General features: G+C 40.1%; 2 protein-coding genes across 9 annotated transcripts in view; one reads left to right on the top strand and one right to left on the bottom strand.

Annotated features, from left to right (window-relative positions):
* Positions 1-5316, top strand: part of iffo2b (intermediate filament family orphan 2b) — a 40128-nt gene extending 34812 nt beyond the window's left edge. For all 4 annotated transcript variants that reach the window (XM_047347798.1, XM_047347796.1, XM_047347797.1 and 1 more), the window contains one exon: positions 1315-5316. In XM_047347798.1, coding sequence (XP_047203754.1) covers positions 1315-1548 — 234 coding nt within the window. In that variant the 3' untranslated portion in view covers positions 1549-5316. The remainder of the gene's footprint in view (positions 1-1314) is intronic.
* A 4973-nt stretch (positions 5317-10289) lies between these two features.
* Positions 10290-26108, bottom strand: LOC124856876 (telomeric repeat binding factor 2, interacting protein). Of its 5 annotated transcripts, XM_047347806.1 has the most exons (10): positions 26028-26064; positions 25845-25915; positions 23595-23834; positions 23347-23492; positions 22235-22470; positions 12704-12784; positions 11943-12582; positions 11708-11808; positions 10976-11413; positions 10290-10906 (listed from the first exon to the last, which is right to left on the bottom strand). In XM_047347806.1, the coding sequence occupies exons 3-10, from the start codon at positions 23819-23821 to the stop codon at positions 10685-10687; spliced, it is 2091 nt and encodes a 696-aa protein (XP_047203762.1). In that variant the 5' UTR covers positions 23822-23834; positions 25845-25915; positions 26028-26064; the 3' UTR covers positions 10290-10684. The 5 variants fall into 5 exon arrangements, with proteins under 5 accessions (XP_047203762.1, XP_047203759.1, XP_047203760.1 ...); XM_047347803.1 differs by lacking the exons at positions 25845-25915; positions 26028-26064 and adding an exon at positions 26079-26105; XM_047347804.1 differs by lacking the exon at positions 25845-25915 and having other exon boundaries at positions 26028-26102.
* Positions 26109-26786: the final 678 nt, after the last annotated feature.

Below are 26786 nucleotides of genomic sequence, written 5' to 3'. Positions count from 1 at the left end.
GCTGAAAAATGAAATCTTCATCTCCATAAATCTTTTCAGCAGATGGAAGCATGAAGTGCTCCAAAATCTCCTGATAGCTAGCTGCATTGACCCTGCCCTTGATAAAACACAGTGGACCAACACCAGCAGCTGACACGGCACCCCAGACCATCACTGACTGTGGGTACTTGACACTGGACTTCTGGCATTTTGGCATTTCCTTCTCCCCAGTCTTCCTCCAGACTCTGGCACCTTGATTTCTGAATGACATGCAGAATTTGCTTTCATCCGAAAAAAGTACTTTGGACCACTGAGCAACAGTCCAGTGCTGCTTCTCTGTAGCCCAGGTCAGGCGCTTCTGCCGCTGTTTCTGGTTCAAAAGTGGCTTGACCTGGGGAATGCGGCACCTGTAGCCCATTTCCTGCACACGCCTGTGCACGGTGGCTCTGGATGTTTCTACTCCAGACTCAGTCCACTGCTTCCGCAGGTCCCCCAAGGTCTGGAATCGGCCCTTCTCCACAATCTTCCTCAGGGTCCGGTCACCTCTTCTCGTTGTGCAGCGTTTTCTGCCACACTTTTTCCTTCCCACAGACTTCCCACTGAGGTGCCTTGATACAGCACTCTGGGAACAGCCTATTCGTTCAGAAATTTCTTTCTGTGTCTTACCCTCTTGCTTGAGGGTGTCAATAGTGGCCTTCTGGACAGCAGTCAGGTCGGCAGTCTTACCCATGATTGGGGTTTTGAGTGATGAACCAGGCTGGGAGTTTTAAAGGCCTCAGGAATCTTTTGCAGGTGTTTAGAGTTAACTCGTTGATTCAGGTGATTAGGTTCATAGCTCGTTTAGAGACCCTTTTAATGATATGCTAATTTTGTGAGATAGGAATTTTGGGTTTTCATGAGCTGTATGCCAAAATCATCCGTATTAAGACAATAAAATACCTGAAATATTTCAGTTAGTGTGCAATGAATCTAAAATATATGAATGTTACATTTTCATCATGACATTATGGAAAATAATGAACTTTATCACAATATGCTAATATTTTGAGAAGGACCTGTACAGATTTAGACTTCTTATATATTTGCACTTTGAGACCAAATATATCCCACGTTTAGCTCAGATGTTAATCACTGTTAGGATGTATTCTTATTCACAAATTAGATTTCAACACAAAACTCAACATGATGGACAGTTTACCCAGTAACAACATAACGTCCGCCAAGCCAAAGTGCCTTTTTTGCAATAACATAGGTATACTTTCTTTCACTTAAATTGCATTTAAAGAGTTTGACTTGGATTCATTTCAACACCTAATCAAGTTGACATTCCTTCAGATGGAACTGGCCACAGCAAAGAGTGACATGAACCGACACCTGCACGAGTACATGGAGATGTGCAGCATGAAAAGAGGCCTCGATGTGCAGATGGAGACCTGTCGGCGGATGATTAAAGGTGGCAGGAACTCTCCGTCTTTCAGCTCGGCAGCCAGCAGCGACTCAGGGAACACAGACGAGATCCAGGACGATATCTCAGATAAAGATGCAGAGGCTGAAGTCCCGCTCAGTTGATGGCTGAGATTTGTCCCACCTTCTGTTGTCTGCCTCAATTAATCATTGGAGTTTAAATATGAGCAGAGCGTCATCCTTGCTGGAGGAGGAACAAGCTTAACATGGTGCAGGCTCAGAACTGGTGCTTTTATACTGTTTAGAAAGTGGTGGTGGGCGTGTCTTTGACACCAAGCTGTGCTCTCTTTCTCGCCGCTGATTCCAGGGCTTCAAATCATTTTGCAGAGGAGAAAAAGAAATATTTTAAACAACCTGAAAAGTATTTTCTATCCAGTTAAGATCCTTTTTTTCTAAAGGAATTGAATACAGTACATATTGTACTCCTCTATTCACCAAAACAATTACTATACATCTCTTAGATTGAGAAACGTGTGTTACTGCTGATTGAAATACTCTCTTGTTATTGTGTGATTTGATCCTAGGTTTGGTATTTAGAGTCCAAATTTAAGTGTTGGGATTTAAGCGTCTTCTGTCAGGGAGACAAAGAGAAACGGAAACAAATGGTGTTGAAGTTCTGCTTGTTTCTGAGGGAACTCTGCAGACTTGCCAAAAGTCAACAGAGGAAAGGAGCACAGCCTTTTTTTTAGTAAATGCACCGGTGCACTACTGAAATCTATGCAATTTAGCAAGCCTTATTGTTTTTTTGGACTGTCACCCTTCTTAGCTTCTCTTATAGCCATTTGCCTCTTTTAAGGAAAGCAGGTATTTTTTTTATACTGTACTGTCTTTGTTGGGGGCATCAACTGGAACAGTGCCCACAAAATATGAATATATCATAAAAGACTGCTTTGCAAAGGTATTCATAACCCTTGAACTTTTCCCATTTGGGATTTTCATTGTGATAGACCAACAAAAATCCATAATTGTGAGGCAGAAGTAATAGGATATTTAATTTTTTACAAAAATAAATAAGTGTGCTGTGCATTGTGCAGTGTTCTGGCCTTCTATATACGTACTTTGCAGAACCACCTTTTTACAGCTGCAATATTTTGTTGTTTGTCCCCTCTAGCTTTTCATTAGACTGGAAGTTTTGCGCATTCTTTGCAGAATAGCCCAGACTCAGTAAGATTGGATGGAGAGCATCTCTGAATATTAAGGTTCAAGTCTTGCCACAGTTCTAAATACATGTTTAGGGATGTTGTTCTGGTGAAACTCTGTTCTAGTCTCAAGTGTTTTGCAACATCCAACAGGATTTCTTCAGCCGCTAAATAAAACCATCCCGACAGCATAATGCTGCCACCACCATGTATGATTGGTGTTTTCATGGTGATGCACATTGTGCATATAGACAAAAAAAAACAAAACAATTCAATCTGATCTTCTATAAAGGCAACATTTGTGAAGCACACAAATAGTAATTTTCCTGTACAAGTTTCTGGCTCTCTGCAGCTCCTTTAAAGTTACAATAGATCTCTTGGCTGCTCTGGTAGGTTTGCAGTTGCATCATGCCCCTTTCATTTAAAGATGAGTGAACAGTGCTCTGTGAGATGTTCCGGATATTACATATTAACAATATCCCAAGCTATTATACAGTATATATATTTTATCTTCTCAACAACTTTCTCCCAGATCTGTCTGCTGTGTTCCTTGGTCTTTGTGATTCTGCCTACGGTTCACTAATGTTCTCTAACAAATCTCTGAGGCCAGAAATAGAACAGCTGACATTATACAGAGATTAAAGTACACTAAGATGGGACTATTTACTAATAAGGTGACTTCTGAAGCCAAATGATTGCACTGGATTTTATTTAGTGGTATCAGAGTAAAAGGTTGAATACATAAGCATACAAGACTTGATATTTTTATTTGTAAAAAAATAATTTTCAAACTATGTATTGCTTTCCGTTCACTTCTCAGTTGTGCACTGCTTTGTGTGGGTCTATCACATAAAATCCCAATAAAACACATTGATGTTTGTGGCTGTATCATGGCAAAATGTGAACTAAGTTTAAAAGTATGACTACTTATGCAAGGCAGAGTATTTGTTTGCCAGGTTGCTTGCTGCTGAAGTAGGCAGTGCCCTGCTCTGAATTAGAGGAAACGCCACTCGTGTTGTGCCGCCAATTTGCACAAATATATACTTAGTTTCTTGAAAATTAATAAGGTAGAAGAGTTGGATTGTAAGAACCTGAATCATCAGTGGTAAACAACTCCCCTTCAGATGTTCGTGCTAAACCAAAGGGCATAGTTCACATTGTTCTGCAGAGTCCTCTGCAGGAGAGCAGGTTCCACTTAGTGCTTTGTTTCTTTAGAACAGGGCTAGAAACATCAGTCTGTCAGCATGTGATCCTATGTACCCCAGAGGCCTTTTGTGTTTATATTTGTCATTTTGCTGCAGACTGAGAAAATATTTCAGCACAGAAACTAATCAACAAATGAAACGAGAATGAGCATTTTTTTTTTGTTTGTTTTAATCATTGGTTTATTTTATATTTGAGTGTGAGTCACAGGATCCAAGATTAAGAACTAATACTTTTATCTTGACGTTTCTGGGGGCAGAAAATGGTGAAGCATGCTCTTGTGCACAAAAGAAGCTTTGGGTCTTTGTTTATACATATATTTTGAGCTAAAATGCTGCAATACAGACTGTGTACTGTCTGTCATATTTGCGACAAAACTTTACTTGTGGCAAAAGATGTTTTGTTTTTAACCAGAGTGTGTTAACCATTAAACTGTGTAGCTATATTAAGCTTCTAACAACTTGAATATAAACTATGTTGCAGTTATTTTTTTATTACTAACAAATCACGATACAGAATTAACACAAGAAAACAGAGAAGAGAAGCCTCACTAATAGAGAACATGTCAAATTGTTGATATAAAAACCAGCCTGATGAGTAACAAAGAGTCATTCTGTTATTTCTACTGGACTTTGCTCACATCATTTAATGACTGTATGGCTGTAGCATCCACGAACGGTGGGTCTGATGTGTTTCTCGCTCCTCTGATTGTCATACATAACCAGCCAACCACAGCAATTGTGCACAGTAACGTGATGAAGATGAAAATATAGATTCTGACCTGGATAAAGTTTTGCAGACTCGGTAGGCACATGCCAACCTCACAGGATTTTCCAACATCCCCAACTCCAGCAAACTACTGGATGTCAGGTATAACATGCCCACTCTCCAAACCCCTAAAGCAGGTTTCCCACATTTTACTTCAGAAAGCTGTAGCGACTCTTATTTGTTGAATGTAGCTTGATTGGAAGCCTTTAAAGACCTTAAAATAATGTAGCTGATAAAACTGCAGGGACACATGGTGTTAGGTTACCTGCTGGGACCCTCAGTGTGAGTTTCTCTGTACTGAACAAGTTCTCAAGCTTACCACCAACCAGGCGTATGTAAATTTTGCTGGATGTGAATGTTTCATACTAAAAGGGGGTTTTATACGAGGAGTTTTTACTCTTTGGGTGTGGGGATTATTTGGTTTATCTTCGCTTGCAAACATATCTGCTGTTTTAGTTCCATAAATGCGACACGGAGGTCCAAGCTGCAGCAATATTTGGATAAAAACTGCTGAACTCTTATCAGGTCCCAGTCTTGTTTATTTTGACTCACAGGAAACATCTTTGTTTTAATTAGCTGTTGTTTATCAACGTTTATTTATATTCTTTTACTCTTAGATTTGTAAGTTTATTCTTAATATTTTTGTTGAAACTATTTATATGGTGTACTCCTGCAGGTGTTGGGCTGTTTTCATTTTAAAAATGATGAATGTACTCAGTCGATGTTGGGGTAAAGTTAAATAAAGCGGTGGATTGGGTAAAAATTGTTATCTGGTGTTTTTTTAACTGTTTCCTTACTTCTAAATATTATTTGTCAATTTGTAAAGAGTGAGTTGACAAAATGCAATGTTTAGATGAGTGTATTATATAACACCTCCTTACCTTAATGAGCTTTTACATCCACACAGCCCCAGTAGATCCCCATGATCTCCAGACCAGAAGCTTAGTTCCCAGGACTGAGCTCATGACCAGGGGAGACGGAGGTTTTTCAGTCTTCCTACTTCTGTGAGCTCTGCTGGAACTTTAAATTATTTTAAATCTCTTTTTAAATTTTTTTAAACTGGCTTTAAATTACAGAGAGCACAACGATTAGGCCAGTCCTTGTGTTGCCTTTGCCTTTCATTGTCAACCTCGTGTTTTATTGCTTTTTTTTTGGTTATATTCTTGCTTCTATTTTATTTTATCTTCACCTGTTCGGCACTTTGATTGCTATTTTGCTTGTAAAGCATTTTTTAAATAAATAAATAAAAATAATTTAAATAAATTGGATTAAAATTTATTTTAAAAGGAAATGAATACAACTGTAAATTTGACCTGTTTTCTTTAAAAAAAAAAAAAAGACAATCAGTGATGAATTTTATTGACAAATTCCTAAATAATTTGTATTGAGGTCAAATATACATTCACCGGCCACTTTATTAGGTACATCGGTCCAACTGCCCATTAACGCAAAATTCTAATCAGCCAATCACATGGCAGCAACTCAATGCATTTAGACATGTAGACATGGTCAAGACGATCTGCTGTAGTTCAAACCGAGCATCAGAATGGGGAAGAAAGGTGATTTAAGTGACTTTGAACGTGGCGTGGTTGTTGGTGCCAGACGGGCTGGTCTGAATATTTCAGAAACCGCTGATCTACTGGGAGTTTCATGCACTACCATCTCTAGGGTTTACAGAGAATGGTCCGAAAAAGAGAAAATATCCAGTGAGCTGCAGTTCTGTGGGCGCAAATGGCTTGTTGATGCCAGAGGTCAGAGGAGAATGGCCAGACTGGTTCGAGCTGATAGAAAAGCAACAGTAACTCAAATAACCACTCGTTCAAACCAAGGCATGCAGAAGAGCATCTCTGAACGCACATGTCGAACCTTGAGGTGGATGGGCTACAGCAGCAGAAGACCACACCGGGTGCCACTCCTGTCAGCTAAGAACAGGAAACTGAGGCTAAAATTCACACAGACTCACCAAAATAGGACAATAGAAGATTGAAAAAACTTTGCCTGGTCCGATGAGTCTCGATTTCTGCTGCGACATTCGGATGGTAGGATCAGAAATTGGTGTCAACAACATGAAAGCATGGATCCATTGTATCAACGGTTCAGGCTGCTGGTGGTGGTGTAATGGTGTGGGGGATATTTTCTTGGCACAGTTTGGGCCCATTGGTACCAATTGAACATCGTGTCAACATCACAGCCTACCTGAGTATTGTTGCTGACCATGTCCATCCCAGTGTACCCATCTTCTGATGGTTACTTCCAGCAGGATAACGCGCCATGTCATAAAGCATGAATCATCTCAGACTGGTTTCTTCAACATGACAATGAGTTTACTGTACTAAAATGGCCCCCAAAGTCACCAGATATGTGGTGGAACGGGAGATTCGCATCATGGATGTGCAGCCGACAAATCTGCAGCATCTGTGTGTTGCTATCATGTCAATATGGACCAAACTCTCTGAGGAATTATTCCAGTACCTTCTTGAATCTATGCCATGAAGGATTAAAGCAGCTCTGAAAGCAAAAGGGGTCCAACCCGGTACTGGCAAGGTGTACCTAATAAAGTGGCCAGTGAGTGTATGTCCACACTAAAATCTCAAACTATTCTGTCAATAGCTGGGCCATTTTCCAGTCTCCTTTCTTGATCTGATCTGCATTTTGGAAACCCCTAAATATTACTGTACACAAAGACACTCCACATCAAGATGAAAACAAAACAATAAGCGTTTTTAAGCTTTCCCGGTATGATTCTAATTCTTATTGGTCTCCATTATATGACATGTTTATGAAAATGTTACCATTCAGAGTAATAAAAGGTTAAACGACACACCAAGTGACTATTCTGAGTTTCCTATTCTTTAATCACAAATGAATGTTGAAGGTCAGTAAGTCCGTGAACTTTTCCACTTTTTGGGACATTACAACCACAAACCTCAGTGCATCTGACACATAATTGTGAAGAGGAATAGAAAGGATATATGATTATCTAATTTTGCTCATTTTTGCAAATTTTATGTTACCCTGTTGTTCTTAAACCCTTAAACAAAACCAGGTTCAATAAATTACCTTCAGAAGTCGCATAATGAATAAAGAGTCCGCATGTGGGTAATTCAAACTCAGTGTAAATCTAGCTCTTTTGTGAAGGCCTCAGAGGTTTGTTAGAGAACACTAGAGAAGAAACAACCTCATGAAAACCAAGGAGCACAGCAGACAGGTCAGAAAAAAACGTTATGGAGAAGATAAAAGCAGAGATAGATCAACTAAATCCCAAGCTGAAAATATCTCACAGAGCTTTGTTCAATCAATCACCTTAAAATAAAAAAAATAAAAAAAGAGTATGATACGACTACAAACCTATCAATATATGAACTAAACAAAAGAGCATAAAGCAACCAAGAGATCGCTAGTAACTGAAGGAGTTGCAGAGAGCCACAAACTTGGACGGGACAATTATTAGCTGTATACTCCACGAATGTGGCCTTTATGGAGGAAAGCAAAGATTGAGTTGTGGAAAAAACACGAAGGTCTTGTCTGCAGTTTTCCAAAAACCATGTAGGAAATACAGGAAATATGTGGAAGGTCTTCTGGTGAGACAACACTACAGTTTTATTTCTGACAGTATCAAAGGGCCCGGGACCCCATACTCCCGGAGTACCCCCCACAGGATTCCCAGAGGGACACGGTCGAACGCCTTCTCCAAGTCCACAAAGCACATGTAGACTGGTTGGGTGAACTCCCATGCACCCTCCAGGACCCTGCTGAAGGTATAGAGCTGGTCCAGTGTTCCACGGTCAAGACGAAAACCACACTGCTCTTCCTGAATCCAAGGTTCGACTATCCGACGGATCCTCCTCTCCAGAACCCCCTAATAGACCTTACCAGGGAGGCTTAAGAGAATGACTCCCCTATAGTAGGAACACACTTTACGGCCCCCTTTTTGAATAGAGGGACCACCACCCATCAGCTGCTTCTGGAGTCCCACAGGCCAAAAAGACCCAATAGGACTCCTTCAGCCTGACAGCATCCCACACCCCCGGTGTCCACCAGCGGGTTCGAGGATTGCCACTGCTCAGGCACCAACAACCTTGCGACCACAGCTCTGGTAAGCTGCCTCGGCAATGGAGATGCGGAACATGGCCCACTCGGACTCAATGTCCCCCACCTCGCCTGGAACGTGTTTGAAGCTCTCCCGGAGGTGGGAGTTGAAGATCTGCCTCACGGGAGATTCTACCAGGCATTCCCAGCAGACCCTCAAGATTTGTTTGGGTCTGTCAGGTCTGACCGGCATCCTCCTCCACCATCGGAGCCAGCTCAACACCAGGTAGTGGTCAGTGGAAAGCTCCGCTCCTCTCTTCACCCGAGTGTCCAAGACATGCTGCCGCAGATCAGAAGACACGACAACAAAGTCAATCTTCGAACTGCGGCCTAGGGTGTCCTGGTGCCAAGAGCACATATGGACACTCTTATGCTTGAACATGGTGTTAGTTATGGACAATCTATGACGAACACAGAAGTCCAATAACAAAACACCCCTCGGGTTCAGAACGGGAGGGCCATTCCTCCCAACCACGCCCCCACAGGTCTCACTATCATTGCCAACATGAGCATTGAAGTCCCCCAGCAGAACAAGGGAGTACCTCGGAGGGGTGCTCTCCAACACCCCCTCCAAGGACTTCAAAAAGGTTGGGTAGTTTGAACTGCTGCTCAGTGCATAAGCACAAACAAGAGTCAGAACCCATCCCCCCACCCATAGGCGGAGAGAGGCTACCCTCTTGTTCACCGGGGTGAACCCCGACGTACAGGCGCCGAGATGGGGGGCGACATGTATGCCCACCCCAGCTCGGCGCCTCTCAACAGGGGCAACTCCAGAGTGGAACAGTGTCCAACCCCTCTCAAGGAGACGGGTTCCAGAGCCAGAGTCGTGCGCCGAGGTGAGCCCAACTATTTCTAGCCAGAACCTCTCCACCAACTAAGGCTTCTTCCCCACCAGAGAGGTGACATTCCACGTCCCAAGAGCCAGCTTTCAAAGAGCAGTCAAGGATCAGACTGCCAAGGTCTCCGCCTTCGACTGCCACCCATAACACATTGCACGTGACCCCTTTGGCCCCTCCCCCATCGGAAGGGGGACCCATGTTCCCTCTTTGGGCTGTGCCCGGCTGGCCTCCATGGGTGAGAGCCCGGCCACCAGGCGCTCGCCAGCGTGTCCCACCTCCAGGCCTTGCTCCAGAGTGGGGCTCCAGTGACCGGGAACACTGTTTCCATTTGTGGCAATCATCGTAATCCCCTCCTTGGGCTGCCACCCCTTCCTGGGCTGCCACCTTACTGTGGTGGAGGAGTTTGAGTGTCCCAATGATCCTAGGAGCTATTTTGTCAAGGGCTTTATGACCCTGGTAGGGTAACCCAAGGCAAATAGGTCCTAGGTGAGGGATCAGATAAAGCGCAGCCCACAGACCCTTTATGATGATTGCCACAAATGGAAACGGTTTCAGTAAATAGCAGTTAGAATTTTTTAAGCACCTATATATTGTTTTTTATAGCAACTAAATGCAGACAGGTTTGCAGAGCATACTTGAGGTCGAATAATAAAATAAGTTGAGGAGCTGAAGAAAATAAACCCACCACATTTTTATTTTGCTTTTTTCTATTCATGATGCAATACATTTTATTTCTCTTTTTTTCCTGAGTATTTAACCGTGGTTTGCCTTATCTGCTAAAACAGTAAGAACAATAAAACCAATTAAATAGTGCTGACATATTTATTAGGCAATTTAGATAATAACAAAATATTTAAAAACACATACAATGACATATTTTCATGCTAAAATGCATCAAAAATCTTATAAAAACTAAATAAGGATCACCTCTAAATGTTGTAATTTTTACATACTAAATATATGTACAAACGTTCGAAAATGTGTTGAAACGTTCAAGATCATCTTGCTTTAAATTTGAAACGAACAGTTAGTTCTCTTTATTTTTCTCATTTAACCATTAGGAGCTGATGTGCTCTAAAACAGGCAAGAGTATTTCTAGTTTGTTTGCTAAAATTTAAGAACCATAAATAGAAATTTAAATTCTAATTATTAGCAGCTTGATTGCCATTTTGTCCAGATCTCTCATCTCATCCGGTAACATTTTTATCCCTCCACTTGAAGAAACACAATCCTCTTGGCCACACTCTCCTCACCGTATTTTTCCTGCAGCTTCTGACGGTTGGTAGGGTCGCCTGAATGCAACAGCCTGTCGTCATGGCGATTCCAGAGCGGTCCGGAAACAGACAAGGGATTCAAAAGTAAATCAACTGCGGCAGCGAAGTCTCCGCTGGTCTTAAGCAAAGCTTTGGTGACACTGACCAGGTCCTAGAAAAACAAACAAATTCAATAAAAACAGTGAAGTTTGTGATGGCACGGGCATGGAGCTGCACTCACCTGGTTTGTCTGGTTCATCAGCTCCCTGATTTTCTGCTTGTCCTCCTCTAACTGCGCCTGAGTCAGAGAAAATGCTGTGTCCTTGTCCTTTGAGGCGTGTGGGTGAGATGGAGATGCTGAGCCTTCACCAACCAGAGACTCAGAGTCATTTTGCTGAGATTCCCTCTCAAATATGAATAGGTGGACCTTTGAAGTGGTGCTGATGGGCTCTGAAACAGCTGGCTGGGCAGGTCCAGCATCGGGGGAGCCTGTGTTTGGGACACAGATGCCGTTTGAGGCCTGAGTCTCTGGTACAATCCCCTGTGGGCTGGGTCCAGATTCAGGGTTACACTGAGAACAAGGTGGATCTGCAGGTGTGTCTGAAATATGTGGAGCATCTCCTAACGAAGTTGTTGTTCCAGCAATGTTTAGGAGATCTGGACCTTCATCTTCATCGCACTATGACAAAAGAATCAGTGTGTAAGTAATTTGCCTATTTGGATTGGTTTGAATGTTACACACAAATTGGGATGTATGAAGCATCCCAATTTAACACTTTGTATGTGTTATATAAAAAAAGTTAGAATCAGCATGTCAGACGTCAAGGAAACCCAGAAATTAGTGTCAGCCAATATAAATCTGATCGGCACATTTCAAAAAAGCACTATCCTATTAAAGGTCAGTACCCCTACAAAACTTCACTTTAATGGTGCTCCAATGCTCTAATCATGGTGACTGTATTCAGAGTCCTACCTCAGAATCATCTTCAAACTCCTTTGTTGCCATTTCAAGAATTCCCAGCTTTCTTTTCTCTGTTTTCTTTGCTGCTTTCTGTGGGGCTGAATTGGCTTTGTCTTGAAAAACAGAGAACCAGATTTATTATGAAACCTGGTAAAATATTCTCCAGTGTAAAATAAAGTAAGGAATGAAATACAGCCTCTACGTCTTATATATACATTTACCACACCATCATATATTCATGCCAAACCTGCTTGTGCTGTTTTAGTCTTAGCATCATGGCTGTCCTGCTCCACCTGACTCTCAGCCTCAGCTGCCGCCTTCTTCGCTTTGGCTTTTTTCTGAGGGGGCTCTTCTGTTATTTGGGTTCGTTGGTTAGGAGACTTCCTGGTGTATTTTGTTTTTTTCGAGGGTAGTGGGGATGCTGTGGGCTGTTCTGCGGTGTTCGAGGAGGATCTCAGTTTTTTTCCGTATGGCTCGGGGATTGAAGATAATGCCCTCAGCTCCAGCTGCCTGCGTGTTAATCGATGCTGTGGTTGTTCATGCATCAAGGAAGCCTCCGGCTTTTCTTTTGACCTTTTAGGTGAACCAGTTTTAGTTGAGAATTCAATCTGAGCTGGAGAGGGACTTTTTGGTAAATTATGTATTTGTGATAAAACAGCGGTCAGAGGTCCATCTCCTTTTGTTTCTGGGGTCTCTGTGCTAGCTTGGATATCTGCCTGTTCCTCAGTTTGACAACAGGGAAATGTTTCCCCTTCAACACTCTCTGATTGGATGTTTTTATTCAGGTGTACCTCAGATGTTTGGCTATCTTCCCCTCCAACAGAGGCAGGTATCGGAGTTTCTACGTGTTCAGGTGTGCTTGCAGCTGGTACTGACTGGACATCGATCTGTGGGGACAGAAAAACAGTTTTCTCTGTCTTAACATTGCTATAAAAATCATATCTTCAAATCGTGACATGCAAAATCTAAACAAAGAAAACAAGTTTTGATTTATCCATACAGCAGTACCTGTGTTAGGTCTGATTCTGCTGAATGTGTGGGAGCAGGACCGACGGTTGATTCACGGGAAGATTTTTCAGCATCACATTCCTGAAGCAGAAATATGAAAAGATACTAATAATCTGGAGGGCTGCACGGTGGCACCCTTAGGCGTGAATGAGTGTGTGAGTGGTTGTTTGTTCTGTGTGTGTCCGTGTTGCCCTGCGATGGACTGACGACCTGTCCAGGGTGTACCCCACCTCCCACCCATAGACTGCTGAAGATAGGCACCAGCTTCCCCGCAACTCACTATGGAAGAAGCGGTAGAAAATGACCGACTAATAATCTGAATATAGTCCCCAGCTGGATTTCTTTGACACAAAAATACACTGCTGTGTAAATGTATTTGCCCTTTAACGGATTTCTTCTGTTTTTGCTTTCTTGATTTCATATGAAATAAATTTTAACATCAGAAGAAAATAACCTAAGTAACCTAAGTTAATACAAACAGCAGTTTTTAAATGGTAATTGCATTTATTAATGGACAAAAGGTATCCAAACCACAGATGAAAAAAAAAAAACATGGAACAGTGATGAACCTTCCTAGGAGTGGTCAGCCTCCAAGAGCAGATCAACAACTCATCCAGAAGGTCACAAAAGAATCAGAACAAGTTCAATTGCCTCAGTGAGGGTCACTATCATGATTTAACAATAAGAATGAGACTGGACAAAAATGTGATCTATGAGAAAGTTAAATGCTGAGATTTACCTGAAAGAGGTTGTCCAGCCATCAGTTTGTAACCGTATTCAGTTCAATTCAGTTTTATTTATACAGGGCCAATTCACAACACATGTCGTTTCAAGCCAGTTCACAAAGTCAATTCAATCGAATCATACAGATTTCAAGTCAGGTACATACATTCAAATTAATCCTAACTATCGAACAATGCAGTCAGATTCAGTTATTTATTCAAATTGGTTAAAACGTTTTTCTATCTAAGGAAACCCAGCAGATTGCATTGAGTCAGTGTCTTGTAGCTGTCACTCCTCCTGGATGAGCATGTAGAGACAGTGGACATGCACACACACACACACACACATATATATATATATATATATATATATATATATATATATATATATATATATACACACACACACATCTGTGTTTTACTATCTTTATGAGGACTTTTTGGTTACTTCCATTCATTTTCCTTTTAGTGCCTAACCCTGACCCTAACACTAACCCTAACCAGTTAATACCTAACCCTAACAATAACTCAATTCATACCCTAGTCCTAAACCTAACCCCTGTCCGAAGAACGGAATTTGAAAAAGTGAGGACCAGGAAAATGTCCTCACTTTGTCAAAATGTCCTCTCTATTAGGTTAAAAAATACGAAAAATGGTTCTCACTCAGCAACAAGTACAAGAACACACACACACACACACACACACACAGTGAGAAAAATAAGTATTTGGACACCCTGCGACTTTGCAAGTCCTCCCACTTAGAAATCATGGAGGGGTCTGAAATTTTCATCTTAGGTGCATGTCCACTGTGAGAGACATAATCTAAAAAAAAAAATCCGGAAATCACAATGTACGATTTATTTTATATTTTATTTGTGTGTTACTGCTGCAAATAAGCAATTGAACACCTGTAAGGTAAGTTTATTTATATAGCGCTTTTCAGCAACGAGACACTCAAAGTGCTGTACATACAATTACAAAGAAAATAAACACAGATACAGACACAGAAAAACAAATGATAAAATCAAACAACAGAGGTAATTTAAAAAATAAAATAAAATAAAGAGAATAGAATGATGGATAAGAAAATGAAAGGAAAATTGGGACTGAAAACGCAACTAATCATGCCTAAATGGCACAGTCAAAGGCCACTCTAAACAAATACGTTTTTAATCTTGATTTAAAGCAACTTAGGGTTTTGGCACTTTTACAATTTTCTGGCAGTTTATTCCAGATTAGTGGAGCATAAGAACTAAAAGCTGCTTCTCCATGTTTGGTTCTGGTTGTAGATTTGAGCCAGAAGACCTGAGAGGTCTGGGTGGTTGATACACTGACAACAAGTCTGTAATGTATTTTGGTGCTAAGCCATTCAGTGATTTATAGACTAACAGAAATATTTTAAAGTCTATTCTCTGAGCTACAGGGAGCCAGTGTAGGGACTTTTGTACCGAGGTGATGTGCTCCACTTTCTTAGTTCTGGTGAGGACGCAGGCAGCAGCGTTCTGGATCAACTGCAGCTGTCTGATCGACTTTTTAGGCAGACCTGTGAAGACACCGTTGCAGTAACCAATTCTACTAAAGATGAAGGCATGAATTAGTTTTTCAAGGTCCTGCTGAGACATTAGTCCTTTAATCCTGGAGATGTTCTTTAGGTGATAGAAGGCCGACCTTGTTACTGTCTTTAGGTGCCTCTGAAGGTTCAGGTCTGAGTCCATCACTACACCCAGGTTTCGAGCCTGACTGGTGGTTTCTAGCTGTAATAACTGAAGCTGTGTGCTAACTTTTAAACGCTCTTCCTTTGGTCCATAGATTATTACTTCAGTTTTGTTTTGATTCAGCTGAAGAAAATTTAGGCCCATCCATGCATTGATTTCTTCTAAGCATTTACCCAGCGCTTGAATGAGTTCATAGTCACCTGGTGACATTGTAACGTATAGCTGTGTGTCGTCTGCATAGTTATAACTTACGTTGTTGTTTATTAAAATCTGAGTTTGGGGGAGCATGTAGATATTGAATAGGAGGGGCCCTAAGATGAACCCTTGGGGAACGCCACATGTGATTTTTGTGCTCTCTGATGTAAAGTTACCTACTGACACAAAAAAGTCAGTGTCCTTCAAGTAGGATTTAAACAAATTGAGTGCTGTACCAGAAAGGCCGACCCAGTTTTCCAGGCGCTCTAATAAAATGGAGTGATCAACAGTGTTGAATGCTGCACTAAGGTCCAATAATACCAGCACTGTGGTTCTTCCACAGTCTGCATTTATACGGATGTCATTGAACACCTTGACAAGAGCAGTCTCTGTACTGAGGTGAGGAGGAAGCCTGATTGGAAGACATCGAAGCGGCTGGTCGTTGTTAGGAAGTTGTTTAACTGCTGAAACACAGCTTTTTCAATAATCTTTCTGATGAAGGGGAGGTTTGATATAGGCCTGTAGTTCTGCAGTAGCAGCTTGTCCAAGTTGCTCTTTTTCAATAGAGGTTTGATAATTGCTGTGTTTAGGGCCTGGGGGAAAACACCTGACAAAAGGGACATATTTATTATTTGTGTTAAATCAGATGTTATTACAGGCAAAGCTTTCTTAAGGAAAGCTGTGGGTAAAACATCGAGACGGCAGGAAGAAGAGCTTAGTTGCTGTACGATTTCTTCTAAGATTTTGTAGTTTGGTGAAATTGGGAAATTTTGTCAAAATCAGTTCTAGTTGGAGACAACATTGGTACTGGAGTTGATGTGGATGTGCTGACTGCCCCTCTGATCTTTTGGGTTTTTTCAGTAAAGAATTTAGCAAATTCATTGCAGGCCCTGGTAGAGTGGAGTTCAGATGCTAAAGTTACAGGAGGGTTTGTTAGCCTGTTGACCGTGGCAAATAATGCACCAGCATTGTTAATGTTTTTGCTGATGATCTCAGAAAATAAAGATTCCCTTGCATTTTTCAGTTGTAGGTTATATCTGTATAGTCTCTCTTTATAGATAATATAGTGAACCTGGAGTCCAGTGTTTCGCCACCTGCGTTCAGCTTTTCTACACTCCTTTTTTTCACTTCTGACTGTCGGAGCACTTCTCCATGGAGACATTTCCTTCCCAAAAACGACTTTCGCTTTAATTGGAGCAATTGAATCAATGATGTCTGAGATTTTAGAATGAAAGTTATCTACCAGCTCATCTACAGTGTTACAGGGCAAAGTGGAGGTAGAAGAGTAAATCTGGTTAAAGGTTTCAGCAGCACCGTTCTTAAAGATGCGTTTTCTTATCATGTCTCTTTGGCAAATGGAGCCATTGCAGATGATGCTTTCAAAAATAACAGAAAAGTGGTCAGATAGAGCAACATCAGTTACAGACACCTTGGAAATGTTTAGACCCTTAGTGATGATCAAGTCCAAAATATGTCCCTGTTTGTGTGTTTGCTGTTTAACATGTTGAGTCAAACCAACATTTCTAAGAGTGTCACATAGATCTATTGTACTTCTGTCTTCAGGATTGTCCATGTGAATGTTGAAGTCTCCCACAATAATTAAACAGTAATAATCAACACAAATCACAGATAAAAGCTCATCAAAACCACTGAAAAGGTTTGTTTTGGACTTAGGAGGCCTGTAAATATCCAAGAACATGGTTCGGACCGGGCTCTTTACCCGGAGAGCCAAATATTCAAAAGAGTAAAATTTGCCCAGAAATGCTTTTTTACACTCTAATAAATCTTTAAACAAAGTGGCTCCTCTCCACCTTTTCTTTGCCGTCTGCTCTCACAAAGAAAATTTTAGTTCGGAGGCGTCGCCTCTATCAGAATGTCAGCTTCATTAAATTCATGTAACCATGTTTCTGTTAAAAACAGAACATCAAGATTGTGGTCAGTAATGAAGTCATTGATTAAAAAAGATTTTCCTGACAGAGATCTAATGTTCAATAAAGCCATTTTATATGATATAGTTGCTGATATTAACTCTGTGTCTTGTTGTACCTGACAGTTTATGTTTTTTTTTTATTGTTTATTGCTGTCTCTTATCCTTTTGGCTTTGTTCTTTCTGTCACATATAAGCACAGAGATTTTACAACTATCTCCTATTAGGGGCCCAAGTTTTTCCTGGACATGCTCATTTCTGATAGTTACCACTGGGGCCCAGACTGTATCACAGAGAAGTGATTTGAAGGTCCTGATTAGGAGGAGATAGATTAGGAGGTGGTGGAGGTCTGCGGCATTTGGAAGATGTTGGTTTAGTAGCAGGGCCTCGGCCACTGAATGGAGAAGATGTCAGAGCCATTTGGGTCCCAATTTTAAGAGCTCCTTTCATGTTATCAGAATCCAGTAAAGCAAAAAGCGGGCTCAGTGGGGAGATGGGAGAGTTCTGTGCGGTCTGGGGTGAGCGGGGTTTACCAGGGGAGTCGGTCTGGGTTTTGGGGGGAGGGGGCTATAACGAGGGAGTCCACCTCTCCTGTGGATTTCGACGGGGAGACATTTTGTGATGACCTCTCTTTCTCAGCCAACTGGCCGATTATTTCTGCTGGAGCTGTTGGAGGCAGCGTTATCATTGTTGTTGATACTCCATGTTCTCTGCTGAAGGTCGAAGCTGCTGGCAGGTTATTTACTGAATAGAAGAGATTAGATGTGAGACATCTGTCTCCTGGCTTGTTCAAACAGAAACCATCTTGCTTGAAGTGTTGTCTTTTTTCCCAAAAAATATTAAAGTTATCGATGAAGTTCACAGATGTAGTAGCACATGTTTTTTTTCAACCACTTATTAATCATCAGAAGTCTGGAAAAAAATCTCATCTCCACAGAAAATCGGTGCAAAGGGTCCGCTGAGATATTAATATTGAGACCTCCAACAATATTCAGAAGACGAGTGAAATCCTCCTTCAATCCTTCTGATTTTTTCTTAGCCACGTCATCCATGGCTCAACAGGGTATAATAAGGTTTTCTAGAGACGGGCGTTTTTGTGTGATTGCAAGAATATTCTCTGAGATATCAGACACCACATTACTGGTACCAATCATAACTGTGTTTTTCTTGTTGCAGAAGTTTTTAATCCCATCCACAGCTGTGTTGTCCACTATTAGGGTTCTTGGTCCGGTTCTTGTTCTCAAACCTTTTATTGTTCTCAGAAGATGGATCATTTTCCTGGTTTTCATTCTGTGGTGGAGCAAATCTATTCTGGAGGGAACTCCATTATTTCCAGCTGTCTCACTCCTATCAGTTGTTGTGACAGCAGCTCGCTGTAGAAGTCTCCTTTTCCCAGGGGAAACGGGGGCATTTCTCTGTAATTCTGGCCATTCTAATTTATTTAATTGCTGAGATCTTCCAGTGAGTCGTCCACCTCGATTTTTCGGGCATGCTCCTAAAACATGCAGGGGGGTCTGCCGGTAGGTTTATTCTCAGTGTTCTGATTGCCGGCTGAGTTGTTGAGTTGGCTGTCACTGTTTGGGATCACAGGCAAAGTTGAAGAGCATCAGAACCAGGGACTTAAAAAAGCTCAACAAGCTGATAAAGAAGGCTGGCTCTGTTCTGGGGACTCCTCTGGAACCTCTGGAGATCATTGTGGAAAGACAGATTCTTCATAAAATGAAGAACATTATGGAGAACTCTGAGCTTCCTCTTCATGAGACTGTCCTACAGCAACAGAGTGTCTTCAGTCAGAGGCTTCTTCAGATCTGCTGTAAGACGGAGCGCTACAGGAGATCCTTCCTGCCCACAGCCATCAGCATCTACAACGGCTCTTTGAAGAAACCTTCATAATATGAGCTATAACAACATTTAATTTACCTTTGGGATTAATAAAGTATTTTTGAATTGAATTGAATCATCGTTGTACCCCATATTCACCTCCACATTCACTTCTAGTCGATGGATTTTCATCTCCAAAACAGCCAATTTCTGTAAAAGTTTGTTGAAGTTTTCTGTGGTGAAGGGAGACATTTTGTGCTTATTATTAGCTGGCGTCAACTTGTCCTTCTTTCAAGTTCGATTATAAAAACATCAAAATCCTTAAAAAAAAAAATAATAATAATCCTTGGGAGTTGCTGGTAAATGTAGTTTTAGTCCAATATTTCCGTAATTTTGGCTAAAAGATAAAAAGTTAGGAGTAAAAGAATGCAAGCAAGCAGGGAGCTTAGGAGAAAAGCGTCTGAGCAGGCAGAGAGGCAGGAGCTAGCCTAGTGCTGCAAGTTTGTTGAGGGTTGTGTTTTTAAAGACATAAAACCTGTGAAAATCAATGTTAATATTTTGGTACAGTAGCCTTTGTTTGCAATTACAGAGGTCAACGTTTCCTGTAGTTTTTCACCAGGTTTGCACAAACTGCAGCAGGGAGTTTGGCCCATTCCTCCACACAGATCTTCTCCAGATCAGCCAAGTTTCTGGGCCTGTTTCTGAGATACACGGAGTTTGAGCTCCCTCTAAAGAGTTTCTATAGCGTTTAGGTCTGGAGACTGGCTAGGCCACTCCAGAACCTTGATATGCTTCTTACGGAGCCACTCCTTGGTTATCCTGGCTGTGTGCTTCGGGTCATTGTCATGTTGGAAGACCCAGCCACGACCCATCTTCAATGCTTCAACTGAGGTAAGGAGGTTGTTCAACAAACTGTGGCAATACATGGCCACGGTCATCCTCTCCTTAATACAGTGCAGTCATCCTGTCCCATGTGCAGAAAAACACCCCCAAAGCATGATGCTTCCACCCCCATGCCTCACAGTAGGGATGGTACTCATCATTCTTTGTCCTCCAAACACGGCAAGTGGAATTAAGACCAAAAAGTTGCCAGGTCTCTTCAGGTGTCAGAGTTAGACACACCGATAAACTCAGAGAAGGTATGAATGAAGACACAAGCGAATCAAAGTTATCTTTGGCTGGCCAGGGAGAGACAGTCCGCTGCTACACAGTGGCTTCTCTCAGAGGAGCTGCACACTGAACCAGCATTTTATTGAAGAAAGGAAAAAAAAAGAAACACTCATGTTTCAGCATCATGGGTGTGACCACACACAGTTTCACAAATGCAAGTTCTACTGAATAAAACTGGTTCTATCCAGATACTGATACAACACACACGAAGGACACGAAGATTGGCTGGGGTACGAACAGCCTTCTTCCCAGAACACCACCACACACAAGTTCCTGCTCAGTCTGCATAGCAACCACCCAAATGCAACTCTTAGGCAAGATGACAATTCTGTAAATAGTTCATAAAAAAACTCAAGATAAATGTGAAAAGTATTCAAACCACTTCTATCAAAGTTCACCAAACTAAATAAATGAAAATGTCTTTCAATGATAAATCATTTAGGATAAAGAACCTTTTTAAACTAAGCAATGATAATTTATGTACAAATCTTCCAACATCAGATCATTGACCAGCTCCTTCTGTTTGGTCTGGGCTGATTCATCACCTTTCTTAGGATCATTGATACGCCACAGGGTGAGATCTTGCATGGAGCCCCAGTCCGAGGGGGATTGACAGTCATGTTCAGCTTCTCCCATTTTCTAATAATTACTCCAACAGTTGATCTTTTTTCACCAAGGTGCTTGGCAGTTGCTCCGTACCCTTTTCCAGCCTTGTGGAGGTCTACAATTTTGTGTCTGGTGTCTTTGGACAGCTCTTTGGTCTTAGCCATGTTAATAGTTAGAGTCTAACTGATTGTGTGGGGTGGACGGGTGTCTTTATGCAGCTAGCGACAACAAACATGTGCTTCTAATTTAGAAAAATAAGTGGAGTGGAGATGGACTTTTTAGAGGCAGACTAACAGGTCTTTGAGGGCCAGAATTCTTGCTGATTGGCAGGTGTTCAAATACTTATTTGCAGCAGTAACACACAAATAAATTATTAAAAAATCATACATTGTGATTTCCGGATTTTTTTTTTTTAGATTATGTCTCTCACAGTGGACATGTACCTAAGATGAAAATGTCATATCCCTCCATGATTTCTAAGTGGGACAACTTGCAAAGTCGCAGGGTGTTCAAATACTTATTTTCCTCACTGTATATATGCACACATATATAAATAAAAATAAATAAAATAAAAATAAATATATATATATCAAATAAAACTTCAGGTAGACATAATCTAAGTAGATACAAAATTTAGTTTTTTTTTAATGAAGATTTCAATTATTACAGAAAAAAGCTATCCACACCAGCCTGGCCACTTGTGAAAATGTCGTTACCCCTAAAACCTAATATCTGGTTGCTCCAACCTTGGCGGCAACAACTGCCATCAAGCATTGTAAACACTTCTAGCGAGTGTTTTACATCGCTGTGGATGGATTTTAGTTTTCTCATCTTTGAAGAATTTTTTCTGTTCAGCCACACTTAAGGGTTTTTGAGCATAAACAGCCTGTTTAAGGTCATGCTACAGCATTCAAGCCAGATTTCAAACTTTGACTAGGTCACCCCAAAAGCTTCATTTTGTTTTTTTGCAATTCAATGGTTGACTTGCTGGTGTGCTTTGGTCATCATGGTCTAGCTGCATAACCCAAGTCAACTAATGCATAAGTGTACTGTACATATTTTAACAATTTGGCGCCACTCAGTGGTAGTAGACAGGAACTACAGCTTTTTTTTCTCCAGCTTGTGAAACACTTTTTTGAAATTAAATGTTATACTTTGTATTTAATATTATTTTGTCAAAATAATCTCGGTTTGGGTTTATAGACAGAAGCCAAAAACATACAGTTAAGCAGTTATTATCAGACATTGATAACTCAGATTATCTTTATTTGATAATAAATTGTGTTTCCTGATCTGAAACATTTAGGTGTGACAAAATACAAAAACAGGAGAAATCTGTTAGAGGGCATATACTATTTCACAATACTGTAATTACCTCAGTCGTTTTCTCTGGTAGCTTCTCGCTGTCTTCTCTCGTTTCTACTGCTATAACCGCAGGCTGTATCTTCGCCAGTCGGTCTTTGTATCTGGATTTCATGGACTGCCAGCTGTGACTGGTCACCCGCTGCTTCTCCATCTCCTGCCAAAGCCGGTTCCCCCCAGCGTCTGCCTTGCGCTTGCTGATGAAATTCAAAATGGCAGCATCTTCTTCAGAGGTGTACGCCACCCTGCCTAATAAAAGTTGAAGAGACGGTAATTATAAATAAAAGACCGGATTTAATTTTTGTATAATTAACAAATTTTAGAAACAAAAAAAATCCCTTTGACGCAAGTGATTTATAGACATTTTAGTTGCTTTGAGGTTTATTTAGAAAATTGTACATGACTACTTTTCATCAATGATGGGATCAAATAATTATTTTGCTGTATTTGTTTGAGCTAAAATGCACTAAACTCAGAGTTGGCGCGGGAATTTCACTCTTATGTCGTACATATTTCCTCGGCAGATCATCACAACTGCATAATGTAAGTGGCCTGGCTTACAGTATGAAACAGATCTTATCATTTCCATTTTGCCGGTTGCAGATAAAATCTGCTTTGTTGTTGTTTTTTGCTGTGACAAACTTATTTAAAATAGTAGGATGAAGTAATTGGGAGACAGTGTGACATGAACCAAGCAGCTAATCTGATTTAGACTATGCTTCTCAAAATGTTTGTATCATGCCAACATTTTTAATAAAAAAGATTTGTTATAGGGGGTCAATGCCTCAAAAATAGAATCTGGGCAGTTTTTTGTCAGTTTTTTTTTAAATAAAATCATCTCAGTTTTGCTATAGTTTAAGTTTAGAATGTTTAAGTTCAGCTATGCCATGATATCATCAGACCAATTCAATAAAGGCAGCAATGATTCCTTAGATCCTATTTTTAAGGGCAGACAGATGAATATATAAGTGTAACAATACATAGAAATTGTGTTTTTCAAAATGCTGGATTTTGTAAAGGCAACATATATAGAAAAAACAGGCTTGGGCCCAGAGTGGACCCCTGAGGAACTCCAAATATAAGTGGTGCAGGAGCTATTCACAACATACAAAGCTATTATTGTACCTCCTGAGAGTCCAGAGGGGCTCCCCCCACTGCTATTTAATCTTGGAGAGGGTCTCCTGATCACTTCTGGATTCAGCCTGTAGTCTTCTAAATTCAGCTGCTCCTCTTTCTCAATGCAGTCATGAATATACTGGGTGGAAACATACCTGGAAATGAAAACAAATACCAGTGACATATAAATAAGAAATACTAGTATAACACTCATTAAAAACCATTATTTGTAATAATGTTAACAGTCCAACACCCACCTATGAGCAGCAGATTCAGGAACAGAAGTCTTTTCTTCAGGATCAATCAGCAGGATGGCTCCTGGCTGCTGGACTTTACATAACATTCCTCCTCCAGCGGTGATGAGCGGCTGAAGCTTACGCTTGACCGGACCGGGTCGCAGGAAGAAAAACATGGGTTCACCCTCCACAGTCAGGAAGAGGACTGGGGAGACAGACTGAGCTGGATCTTGCCGTCTGGATGACATTTTTTCAAGGAACCTGGAGGGACAAATTAAAATACAAATAGCGCTTGTTTTAACAATTAAAGAAGCAAGTGCTCCTGATACATTTTAATCAAAAACGTCTGAGCAAAAATCACCTTTTGCTACATCACTTTAATAAACAAAACTTGTGCACTTGTGCAAGTTATGTTCCCCCAATTTGTTTTTTTATTACTTAAAAATGAACAATTCAAATCCATCAACTTGTCCAGTCAAAAACATAGCTGTGAGCGTTTTTTTTTTCCTTTCCTAGCATCTCACATGTCAAATAAACAGTGTGGGATATGAATGGTGCAGTTTCTGCTTTAAGGACAAGGGAAAAACAAACAAGATATTACTGTGACTTTTGGGATGTATTTTGTGACCTTTTCTGTTGTGCACATGCAACAGTGTTGAAAACCCTGCTGCTACAACTACAAATGTGCAATTAAGCTGTTGTAAATATTCTCCTCAATTAAAACCTGAGATTTTCTGGATAACATGCAAATAATGCAGTTCAAAATGTATTCATTAGTGATCTTTACAATAAATTTGGCTCATATTCTTTAAAACATTTAAATCCTCCAGTTTCTTATTAGCAGTTAATAAAAAAAGGCACAAGCATGTCGATTAAACTCCACCCTTTTGTAATTTTGTGAGGTTTTGATAAGTGCATTCTGCTGCAGAAGACTGTTGATCTGATTCTTTTTCTTATGCAACCAGTATAATGAGTTTTGAGATATGTGGAGGATTTGCACATTTTATTACTCGAGATGTAGCAGTCATCAGGACCAGAGATAGGGTGACTGCAATGCAAAATCTGCATTGTTTTGATTAATGTTTTTGGTCCATAAACCATCAGGATTTACTTTAATGCACTTTTTTGTTTAATTAAAATCAAACAAATGTTATGGACATATACTCTGATGCATGAATGGGGATAATCTTGGGATTTCTTTATTTTCTGTTTGATTAATAACTACAACCTCTATAAGAAACCTGCACCACATTTGATATAGTCCTTAGAATAAAAATTTTAAATTGGGGTTGGCAGGTCAGACATCAAAGAAAACTGGAAATATGCATTTGGCGGAAAAACCAGGTTGCTTCATATGAATTTATAACCCTTCACTTAATGGAGAGTGTGTCTGTGGGACCATTAATAAGCTTATTATTTTATTACCAATTTAATTAAATCTCCCCATGTATAATTTATCTGTCTTCTGTACATATCTATGGTGCACAGGGCTACATAATATTACAAAAATATGCAATATGTGACAATATTGATAAATGTTGCAATAATGATATGGCTTGTGATACATAAACAAAAACTTGTGTTTGTGTCTTTCTGCTTTAGATTTCTGCAAACACAGACCCCAGATAATTATCATTTCCATCTCAACAACAAGGTTTTATTGAAAAAGTTGCTTCTGATGCTTTGGCAATTTAACAACTTAGCTGTAATTTCTTATTGACTTTACTACCTCGTAATATTCTTTCCAATATGCATATCATCAGGAGTGATATTGCAATAACATTGCGCTATATGTGTAACCCTAAAGATGTAATCACATTTTTGCCAATAATTTCTATGTCAGGTGACTGAATGAGTTCACATGAGTTTGAAATTAATTAAAATAGCCTAACAAAAACACCTCTGTTTATTGGAGTGTAATAATAGTATGTTTGATAGAAATATTTTCTATGTAAAAAAGACAAGAGAAGATTCAACACCCATGGAGAAATTCATTTCAGAGAAGTCACTACAAAATTTAAACATGTATACATTAGTTTGGGTTATTGCAAATGTGCACTAGAATCAACACAAATATCAAGCAGTTCGGACAAAGGACAAACATTATTTAAAAAAGGAATAACTACGTCTGTCTCACGTAGTTTTATAAATTAGGTTTCAAATGTTTCCCTTAAAACATATGTAAACGCGTATATTTGCGCACATAACAGCTGCTTGCGTGTGCACGTTTTACCTAAAAAGTAAACAGAAAATCTACAGAAGGGTGTTTACCTTTGCTCTAAGCGTTCACAGCGGAGATTGTGTTTGGTTAACAGTAGCCGTTAGCTAAATCTGGCTAATAACTTTGAGAAGCGTAATACAGGCAACTGTTACAAAGGTAATATACAATTATACTTAGTTAATTATACTTGAAAACACGTAATAGGTTAAAAAGAACTGCTGTAAAAAAGTTACCATGCAGTTTGATGCCTTTCCCGCCCCGAAGAAAAACAAAACAAAACTTACTTCCGGTTCATTTTCTTTTTCGGTGAACTTCAACAGAGTAGCGATGAATTAGCGCCCCTACCGTTTGTTTCAATATTACACTAATTTGTGATTGCTAATGAATGAATGAATGAATGAATGAATGAATTAGTTAATTAATTTAAAGTACCTCAAGGATTATAAATGAAAGAATAAAAGTAAAAAGACTTGCCTTTTACTTTCTACTTTTTAAAAGCAATTAATAATTTTAAAGTATACAGACTGTTATACTGATATGGAAACTAGACAATTTTAAGTTGTATGTTTGGGTAAATTGTGTAAAAAAGTAATGTGAGTGATGTAAGAACTTTAGAGGGTTAGAGTGTTTTTTCTCTTTTTGTTACAGTTTCCTCTTCTAGACTATAAACTTGCTTGTCATACAATTTTGGGGATTTAAGATATGTAATGAAAGTAAACTAGAAGTACTGCAATAAATGGTGACTACCTACTGAGTCCACTGTCACAGTTCTGGAAAATCCATGTTAATTACAGGGAAGAGAAATAACTCAAATTAGTTACAAACTTACTCCTTCTAAGAAAAATGAATAATGAAAAATTGAATAAAAAAACTAGAAAATCTGTTTGTTCAGTGTGAGACACTTCTTCTGATCAGCCAACTATCCCCCAGAGGCTGATAGCAGGGATGGATTACTGCTCCATTGATTTGAGCACCTAATTATAAATGGTTGT

Source organism: Girardinichthys multiradiatus, chromosome 20 (assembly GCF_021462225.1).
Source record: "Girardinichthys multiradiatus isolate DD_20200921_A chromosome 20, DD_fGirMul_XY1, whole genome shotgun sequence".
Taxonomy (NCBI): Eukaryota; Metazoa; Chordata; class Actinopteri; order Cyprinodontiformes; family Goodeidae; genus Girardinichthys; species Girardinichthys multiradiatus.
This window is presented reverse-complemented; position numbering and strand designations above follow the sequence as displayed.

Bases quoted from the DNA above. Each gene is read 5' to 3' on its own strand.
- LOC124856876 (XM_047347803.1), bottom strand. The intron at 12,785-22,234 runs GTAATTACAGTA...TTTCTGCTTCAG, and splicing joins TACCAGAGAAAACGACTGAG to GAATGTGATGCTGAAAAATC. The intron at 10,907-10,975 runs GTGAGTGCAGCT...TTGTTTTTCTAG, and splicing joins TGATGAACCAGACAAACCAG to GACCTGGTCAGTGTCACCAA.